The 10,401-nt window shown below is 41.4% G+C and overlaps 1 protein-coding gene across 1 annotated transcript; it reads right to left on the reverse strand.

The window, feature by feature from the left end:
* Window positions 1-646: 646 nt before the first annotated feature.
* LOC147605918 (uncharacterized) lies at window positions 647-5,584 on the reverse strand. Its single transcript, XM_086792814.1, has 5 exons — window positions 4,266-5,584; window positions 3,853-3,923; window positions 3,566-3,687; window positions 2,487-3,327; window positions 647-2,373 (listed from the first exon to the last, which is right to left on the reverse strand). The coding sequence occupies exons 1-5, from the start codon at window positions 4,654-4,656 to the stop codon at window positions 799-801; spliced, it is 3,000 nt and encodes a 999-aa protein (XP_086648940.1). The 5' UTR covers window positions 4,657-5,584; the 3' UTR covers window positions 647-798.
* Between the last annotated feature and the right edge of the window lie 4,817 nt (window positions 5,585-10,401).

Consider the following 10,401-nt stretch of genomic DNA (forward strand, 5'->3'; position numbering starts at 1 on the left):
TTTGCACAGCTTGTGGCTGTCCATATGCAGGCTGCTTAAGGATAACAAGCGTACTTCATTAACTAAGCTCAAATCTAGTTGAAAACATGTTTTACAGGGGTTAAGCTCTAATGTTAAAATTAAAGCCACACTTAAAAAATAAACTTGACAAATGTCTTGGCATGTAGTAAGAGCACCCATGTAATCAAGGCTTACACCTTCTCACATCAAAACTTGAACAGCAGAATGTAACTAGCTGAATAATGCTTAATCACTTCTCCAGGCAAACCACTCTTCTTACTTTTGTCCACCTCAATAATCTCAAATATCCTCTTCAGGCACCAGTTCATTTCTTGAAATGGGAGAGCCTCGAGAAAAGTAAGAAGAATGGTCATGGTTCTCTTCAGAGCAACAAATTAATTGAAGTCATACATCATGCACCTTGAGAAGTATAGGTTTCAAGCTTTGAAGCTCCAACATTGAATGAAACCCATAAGCAATGCATCTTGAGAAGCATGAGTTTCTCGAGTTTTCATGGAACAAAGCTTCCTTTTAAAATGACACAAGTGTCATAAACTTGTGCACTTATCTTAGTCCACATGCACACCCTGCTTTATAGTAACTCAAAGCCTTTCACTCTGTCTTGCTCAAATCTGCACAGAAATAATTACCTTGTGGAGAACATAGTCTCTTGAACCATCAAACTGAATAATTCCTTGCTGATACAGAGATTCAATTTTTAAAACTCAGGAAGAGAAGCATTTAGTAGTGGAAATCCTATAAAGATGAAAAAACTAGATAACCCTGCCCTAGTACAGGTTACTTTCTCCTTTTTGCTTTAAAAAACTTCCTACCACTTTTCTCCAAACCACTTGCACCAGAAGTAAACCCTGCAGAAAACTCAAGCCCAACTTGTGGAGGTGAACTTGATACACCTACAGAAGAATAAGGACCTGATGCCGACCCTGTTACAGATCCAAACAACTGCCCAGATGATGATGAGCTACTTGTCTGACCACCAACCATCAATGAAGATGTCGAAGACGAGGAAGGTGATGCTCCTGATCCAAATGTGAATATTGGTGTCGGCAATGAGGCATCATTGGACACAAAAGAGAGAGTGGGCAGTTTTGGCTCTCCAGACGGTGACGTGAATGAAAACATAGGAACTGAATTTGACGCTCCAGACAAGAAAGCTGGACTAGCTTCTGAAGCACTAGTACGAGCATTAGATGCCGAAAACTGCCCGACACTATAAGAGCTTGATGCCAGAGAGGTGCTAGCAATGCTGCCAAAGGGAAGTGTAGGTATAGAGCATGATACAGGTGCAGGTGATGGGGAAAAGGTGAAAGGAGCAGCATTAGATGCTTCTATAGCCAGAGAGGGAATGGGTGCTGGCTTCCTAACCTGTGATCCACTGAATAACTGAGCTGCAGCTGAGGGCTTCAAGGACGGAAAGGGATTTGATTGAGCTCCAAATGGAGCAGTAAAGGGTGTAGACAATGCAGCAGTTGTCATTACAGAAAAACTAGCCAGGGCTGACATGGAGGCAGGTGATGACCCAAACAAGGTAGAAGGTGCTGAGTGTGCAGTTCTTGAGAAAGACGATGAAGACTGAGCTCCAAACGGGAAGGCTTGCCCCCCCGTTGACTGGGCTCCCGTAGTGGAAAATGGGGAAGAATTATTGACGATTTTAAATGAGAAAGTCGACTCAGATGATGGGGATCCAAACTGGAAAGGGTTCGATCCACTTGAATTTGAAAGTTCATCTGGCTCCTTAACAATAGTATCTGACACCATGAAGCTCCCTTCAGGCATATTCATGGTGACTTGGCCTTCAGTTGCTAATCCTTTATCACCTTCAGGATGTTGTTCTCTTGCGAGGGATACCAGTGCTGGTGCGGAAGCAGTGGACAATGCATTAGTAGCCCGTGTCGTAAACACAGCTGGTAATGCAACTGTTGCTGGTGTGGACACAGGTATCTGCCATGCAGGCACTGCCAAAGACCCCACAGGTGGAGTACTACTCATGGGCCACCAGTTTTCCATGGTAGCTGATGAGAAGGAAAAGCTCGGTCCACAACTCAGGGAGAAAAGGGGTTTACTTTCTGGCTCAGTGACTGCTGCTGATGATGATAATGATGCACTTTGGTAGTAGGAACCCACAGAGGGCAGTGGGGCAGCTGCAGGTGAGCCGGATGAAGTTACAGTAATTACACTAGAATGTGCCAGCATGGTAACAGAGGCATTACCAGCAGTAGTACATGGCAGGCTTGTGGCCACGGGACCCCCAGAGAACTTAGAAGAAGCTCCTGAAAGTAAACTAGGGAAGCCTGCTTCACTTGAAGAAGGTAGCCTCAAATTCACCTGACTTTTCTCCTCTGAATTTGATTCCTATGTGATAAATAAGCATATGAAACAAACCTAATTACAATTAGAAATAATTGCTAAAAAAATAGAAGCATAACCCCTTTACAACTCTCCCTCAACAGAAAATAAGCACTCACCGTAACAGCCCCAAAAGTCAATGTCCGTAAGTTCGTTGGTGACTTTGCCATGCTTCTAAAATCAAGCTTGCCATGGGACGAGCCTACTTCCCTCACATTTGAGAACCTAGGAAACTCCCTTGCCTGAATGTTGAATGTATCTGAAGTCAGTGACATGGGCATATTTTCTATGGCAACTGTGAACTCTTCATCCAACGACTTCCCCTTGGGGGATGGTGTCAACTTCTCCAGTGTGTCTAAAATCCTTCGAGCTGTTTGACTAGATTGTATGGGGGGTGGTGTGTATGTTCGAGGTGGCACACTTTCCTCAGCAGCGATTCCCCTGGCATATGGGCTTGAGTTCACCATCTGGAAGGTCTTCTGCCTTGTCCTCCTCACTGGCCCCACCGACACCCAATCTTCATCAAGAAGAGAGTTTCTCTTGGGTGCTCGGACTGCTGGACTCCGAATCCATGACCTTAGAGCAGGAGATGCTCGATATCTATCCTCTAAAAGCCCTAGTCCAGGAGGTGGCCTAAGTTCAGCAACTCTATTGATTTGACCAGCTGGAACTCGAAAGGATAGTGTCGATCCGGATGGCATAGATGTACGCTCACCCATGTAAGCTCTGGCAACTTCAATGGGTGTAAAGTCAGTTCGGGATTTCTTGAGTTCCTCGCGCCACTGCTGAGCTTCTGAGATTGGAGCTGCAGTATTGTCATCCATAGCACCGGTAGTTGTTTCAACTGCTTGCCCAGCAATTTCGACTGCTTGCCCAGCTGCTTCAACTGCATGGGTAGTGATGGTAGTGGTTTCAATCATGCGAGCCTGTAGAATATCTGTCAGTATATTTACTTGCTCCCTGAAAAGAGAAATTCCATGATAGGATGGTTGGAATAGCATGTTAGCTTAAATCATTTGGCTATGAGATATACACTTTAATTAGTAGTGCATCCAGCAGGTGTAGGCTGGTGGGTATCAGTCCCGAATCCTTGCCCTGAGAGCTTCACCACCAGGCTACACCATGGACACACTTTACCAGGATAAGCCAAGATGTTATTTGCAAATGAATGCACACACGCAATAGGTAGGACAATCACCTAGACCAAGTCCTTTGCTTCAACATTTCTTCTACTTGTGCTAGCTCCAACCCTTTCGTCTCTACTCCAGCTCGAGATGCAATCAGTGCTCGTGCTTGATTAGAAAACGTATCAACTTTATCCTGCAATGCCAACCGGCATCAGTATAGGGGTGTTTCAGACCATATTGCCATCCGTGGGCAGGGAGATGGTTAAACAACAGGTGGCAAAAGGTTTATGAACTAGATGCAAGGGAGTACTTCTACAGTATAGGTTTCAGAGGTAGTTAGATTGTGAAGGGAACCTACATCTTGCTGAGCACCGTGTTGAATATCTTGCTTGATAGGAGACTCCACCTCCTCCTTTTCATCCTGCTCTTCTGCAATAGCCCGTCTCGGCAAGGAGACAACAAAATATCAGCAAGACTTGATGCAGAGGTCTGATAGAGGCAAGTAACCAACATGAAAACACTATAGAACAGCATGAGATTTGGTTCCTTTTTTTGCCCTGGGTAGAGATCCTGCTAATTAGCCAATGATGTTGTGCTGCTCAATTGCCCAATTACTTACCGACTGGCCTACGAAGTGAGGACCTGAGATTTGGGGTTTGTAAACAAATTTGAAGAAAAGTGCTTGAAGCATTGAAAAAAAATGCTGGTCACACAGGCAGGTGTATGTCAAGGAAAAAATCCTAGAAAACAGAAAGAAAGTTTTGCTCTCACCTGGACGCAGGTTGCCGTTTGTGATTGCTATGGTTTTACGGCCGAAGAACGAAGGGAAGAGGTAAGAGGCCGAAGAAGAGATCAGGCGAGAAGCACAGTCCACGAGACGAGAAGCCATGGAGGATGACGAAGAAGACGCAGCAACAGAAGAATGGGCGCCTCCAGCGGTGGCATGGCGACCAGAAGAAGGGCGATCGTAGGGAGTTGTCTTTTTGCTTAAGCCTCGACGAGAAGAGCGAAGCTTACCCCCCGCACCCCCCCCTGCGTAAACCCTAGCGCCACTTCCTCCATCTTCATTGCCTTCCGTGCGAGCTTCCACGGATTCTGTTAAGCCCCCGCTGCCATTTCCTGCCAACAGAGGAGAACGGTCGAGTAGAAACTGAGAATCCATCCTTGTCTTCTGCACCGACCTCCTGGAACCTGCAGAAAACTTCTTCCTCCAGCTCTGGCTACTAAAGAAACCCTAATTTCACCCTGCCCGTGGCCGTCCCTCGAAAGTCGTACAGAAAGCCTTCGCTCGTTTTAACGACGTTGCGGACGCCGAGCTGCTGGAGAAAATGATTTCTGCAGGTGAGGGTAAGGCGGAAACACTAATTTAGCTGTGCATGAGGTCAAGGGTCGCAGACAGTAAATCCTCGCATCCTATGACAAGGAGCTGTCGATCAAAACACCTGCTGCAGATCTGGCGATGGCGGAAATCGAGGGGCGAAGATGCAAACTTCCGTGACCGAAACCCACGTTTTCATGACGCCGATCTGGAGCAGGTCTGGCTATGGCGGATACCCTACATCGTATGTATCCTGAACTGTACACCGTATATGACATGGGTATATGTACGTATACATATCCTGTCTAGTACATTTGCGATAAAGATTGTGTCGCCCTACATGTTACCGTTTATGCGTGCTAGAATTTAAAGGTTGGGGTGGGAAGAGCCTTCATCATAGGGCATGTTCACTCGTAGCGGCCTATGCGTTCACACAACATGCCTGAGTTGCCAATTGGTTGGCATTTGGCCGGTTGGATCTCGCATCGCACATGTATTTCAAAATTCGAATACATTTAATACACTCACAAAGCCATGGCAGAAACTCTCTAGCATGTATAACTCTTCAAGTAGGCAACAAGGTGAATCTGCCTCCGGTTCTTAAAGATTGGGCAATTGTTTGGAAACATTGTTGCTGCTCACTTGAATCCCAACATCTAGGTTCTCAGCTAATCGGCATCCAGATGCCAATTAGCAACTCTGTGTGTGACTAGGCCCATAGCTTCTCCCTTTTATAGAGCTTCTTTAAATTCATCCATAATGCAAGTGCTTGATCTAAATATTATCAAAGACAAAACGTTGTATACCCTTTGGAGTCCAGATACATACTGGCTTTTTTAGAACATATACATCCAATCAGGGCCAATCACTAATTAATGAAGTGGCTTTGTGAACTTTATATGTATGAAAGATCACTTTGCTTGGTCGTACTCGATGGCTTGACAAATCTAAAACATGGGGTGGCTTTTTTGCTTTACCTTTCTTTTGTCTTTGGAATTGTAGCCACCTTGAGGAATGAGATGCTTCCTTTTTAATAACACTTTTCTTCATCAAGCAATTGTTATTGCAAAAAGGTGAATTCTTGATGTGGAATTTCATGTAGCAAGTATTCATAAATTCCATGATATTGTTCATAAATGCTCACAAATTAGTATCTACAAATTCACTTCATTACTTTCTAGATTCCCACATTGGCCTTGATTTAAAATCGTGCTTCCATTCCCCAGTTTTTTTCAGTGAAAGTTCGAACACAAAGGTTTCACTATAGCTACCCATGCATATCATGTTTATATCTACAACCCCCTTTTACGTAAGCCGCTTACCACTCATTTTTCTCCTCTCACAATCATATATCTCGTAAGTATAGATAGACAGTCTTGTATATATCTAGGACCCCCTTTTATGTAAACCCCGCCCCTTACAACTCTTTTTTTCCCCTCGTAATCGTATATCTCAGATTGACAATCTTGTATATATCTTGTAAGTATAGACAGACAATCTTGTATATATCTTGTAAGTATGCAGTCTTGTATATGAAATTTTTAAAAACCCTTATATTAAACCCACATGCTCATATATTTTATAAAACTTCCCAAGAGTGTGAACGATGCTTTTCAATTCCTCTTTATAAACTCACCTTTTACTAATATGCTCTAAAATAATATGAACCACACTTCATGCGCAATCACTTTCATGCCACCCTCAACACCTTTGATGATAAAAGGAATCATTTAGTCAACATGATGTGGCATTAAAGTTGAGGATTGACTTATTGTGACTAATAATTCTTGTTGATCGAACTCTACCTAGAGATTGACATAAAACCCCCTTACAAATAGCATGTGCATTTAAGGTGTATTTTAAACACTCCCTTTTTAGAATTCAAAGACATCCATTTTTCAAATATAAGGCTATTATATTTAAGCTTTACTTTTTTAAACTTAAAATCCATGTGTGATTGCCATCACACATTCAACTAAATTTTATTTGCATTGGTGTTTTCATATTTGATCCAATTTTGTTACATCATCCTTCTTTTCACACTTTTAATTTTATTTTTTATTTTGAAATGATAGCTTGCAAAGTTGCATGCCCTCATGTCTACTCAACAATAGTAAGCTCGCAAGCTAGCCTTCAAGCTTATTGAAGGTGTGCTTCTCTAATCGTTGTGATAAAACTAAAACATGAAATAGGCAAATGTGGTCTAGCTTCCTTTGTGCTTTGGAGGTCCTATAACAATGTTACTATTTTACTTCCTATTGATGTAGTGGGTGCTACCTAATTTCTTATAGGAGCATTTCTAGTTCTTTGTGGTGTCAGGTTTATTTCTATTAGGTTATGACCCTTTGTCACGCTTATTTCTTTGTGATGTCAAGATTATTTCTATTGGATTATGACCCTTTGTCTTTTTGCTTTTTCAATTTTGGCTCTAAGTTTAGTTAGCTTCTTACCCTTGACGAGCCCTCTCTAGATGGGCCTCTTGGTGTTAGTTTTGTCTTTGTGCTTTTATAGTTTTGGCTCTAGATTTAGTTAGCTTGTTACCCTTGAGGAGTCCCCATCCTAGAGATGGGTATCTTGGTGTTGGTGTTGGTGTTGTGTAAGCATTTTTTATAGGCATTTAATCAACTTCTTCTCATTTAAGAATATCCTTTAACGACTATAACTTAGCTACATTATCTATGATTGAATTACACTCATTGATGCTTTGTATTAATGGGTATGAATGTAGAATGCTTAAGCTATATATATATTTTTTACTATAAACATTCTTTCCAAGATATTCAATGCATCATTTTCTACCTTTGCATGGCACAACAATTTTTTTAAAAACAAGTTTAATTCTTGGGCTTTGATAAAAATAAACTGACCTTTTTAACTACAAGTTCAATGGTTGGGCTTTGATATAGATAAATAAACCTTTTTAACTCTTGTGTGTAAAGGCAGCCTTCCACAGCTGCATGCTTCTTCCCACAAGGGGTGCTGAGAGCTCTCTACTCCACCCAACCATAGCCAAAAAAGACTAGACCCTCTAAGATTGAACCCAACCCTTTTATTAGCTTGTTCCTCTTCACATGTGCCTGGTCACTCTCACTAGTGTCTAACCACTCTCACTAGTGTCTAACCACTCTGACTAGTGTCTAACCACTCTTGGGTCCGCACAACTGGTCATTTTGGCTCCCCTAAACCCCGTTTGTGCCTTGCTCGGACGGTTGAGCTCTCTAGATTGCCTCTAAATCCCACTGTCATGACATTACTCCTCCCTTAAAAAAAGGAGTTTTCATCCTCGAAAACGAAATTTGGGAACCTCAACCTGAGTGTGCTTACCTTTTCCCAGGTAGAATCTTCTTCTGGTCTATCCTTCCACTTGACTAAACACTCCTGTCATACAGAGTGTTGAGTTCTTTTCTCTTGGAAATCCAATACTTTTTTCGGTTCAGGTGGTAAGGATGGGGGCTCAATAAGTTCTACTAGGATCTCTTGAGACTAACGAGATTATCATCATCACCCAACTTCTTTTTTAGTCTACTGACACAAAAAACTGGATGAACTTTAGAGCTTTCTGGTAAAGCTAACTTATAAGCAACATTACCTACTTTTTGAAGTATTGTAAATGGACCACAATACCTTGGAGATAGCTTTCTGGTAAAGCTAACTTATAAGCAACATTACCTACTTTTTGAAGTATTGTAAATGGACCACAATACCTTGGAGATAGCTTCGGACTTCTCCCCATTTTCAAAGATTCGAAGTATGCAGAAACCTTTAAAAATACTTTACCACCTTCTTCAAAGATGATTTGTCTACAATCTTCGTCTGCATAATGTTTAGCATGGTCCTGTGCTCTCTTAACATTATCTTTCGCGATTTTCATCATCTCGTGGAGATCTTGAAGAATATCTTTAACCTTTTGTATCTTTTCTTTCTCGAAGCCAATGGCCCCATGAGGACTCTACACTAGAGCCTTGTGATGAATATCTAGCACAGTTGTTAGCAAATCAATATGGGCAATACGCATCCAACTAGTTTGCTTCTTAATTATGCTCATAGTATATCCTTTTGGATTTGATTGACTCTCTTGGCTAGACCATCACTATGGATTATTAACCGTACTCAAGCTTAGCATAGTATCCAATATTTTGAACACAGTATGCCATAACAACTATTAAACTTTATATCACTATCGCTTATTATATTGGCAACCAGCCCACATATATGCGACTGATATACTCAGTGAATAGCCAAACTCACTTTAGCATACTCATTGTCTTTTTGTTGGAATGAACCAACACCTTTTAGTCAACCAATTCTTGTTTATTGAATCTTGGTCTCTATTTGTTGTGGATAATCCCTTAGAACTCTCGAGTTCTACATCTTACTCATTGTCTAACCATATATTTTACTTCCTTTGGCCAAATCTTTATATTTCAAGTGTCGGACTAGCTTGAAATATCATTGGATCAAAAACTTCTCAACCAGGTACCAGTCAACCACTTTTTGATTACCTCATTCTCATTATCTACTAAGTGTCCCATACCACCTAGTAACAACAAGATACTTTTGGCAATCTGCTATTGCAACTAGACCCTCTTAAATGCGGACGTCCTTCTAGCCAATAACTCCTTTTATATCTCACTAATTAAAGTGGGACAATGTCATCTCGGACATTCTTTTTATGGTAGTCGTAAGCTTAACAATTTTGATTGGAATGGTGAATAGGGATCCCAACATCATATCTACCATCTAGGGAATCATGTCACTTATTGAACACTACCCTCTTTATGAGACTTACCACTTAGTGGTTGTGCCTGTCTCGACAAGGGCCACTATACTTTAGGATGAGTACCATCTCATCACTATGGCACACCACACATGGGCATCATGCGGATTACCCCTTAAGTGATTACAAGTAAGCACTCTTTTCTTTAAGTTGAAGGTCAAACTCTTCACAACTTTGCACGATGAGCCTTTCGACCTTTCAACTTCTTTATCTAGATAGCCATTTGATACTCACAAGACCAAAGGCTATTTCAAACTAGGTACCATACTGACGACACCATGGCCTTAACGTATGCACCATAGCATACGATCCTCTTTCATACTAAATACTTTTCTTGGACCTTGTCCAACTTCTTACGGAATAGGTTTACCATCTTACAAAAAATAGTTCCTATACCATCATTAATCATATCCGTTTCCACCACAAAGGTTTAACTTGGATTGATCATTCTATAGCAAAAGATATCATAAGCTTTTAGAAATAGTGATATTGGGGTTCTAGAAACAATAATATTAGGGACTTTCCCCTTCCCTTAAAGTTGATATGTCCTCTAAAAAATTAACAGATAGAATTGCAAAGGAACATGCGATGAAAGCGGAACAACCAAAAGAAAGAAACCCACTCAAACTGCAAGAGTGAAAGTTTCCTAAATACATATAACCTTGAAGATTGTTTCTACCATATCTGGGTGGAACAATAGAGAGCACATGGAAGGGAACATGGGCACTTGAATGCTGAAATTCTGCATGGTGAGGTGATCCGAACATAACATCAAAAGGTAAATTTTCATTTCATATAAATGAGAAACCATG

The sequence above is a fragment of the Cibotium barometz genome, chromosome 58 (genome assembly GCF_041138505.1).
Source record: "Cibotium barometz isolate CiBa-2024 chromosome 58, ASM4113850v1, whole genome shotgun sequence".
Taxonomy (NCBI): domain Eukaryota; kingdom Viridiplantae; phylum Streptophyta; class Polypodiopsida; order Cyatheales; family Cibotiaceae; genus Cibotium; species Cibotium barometz.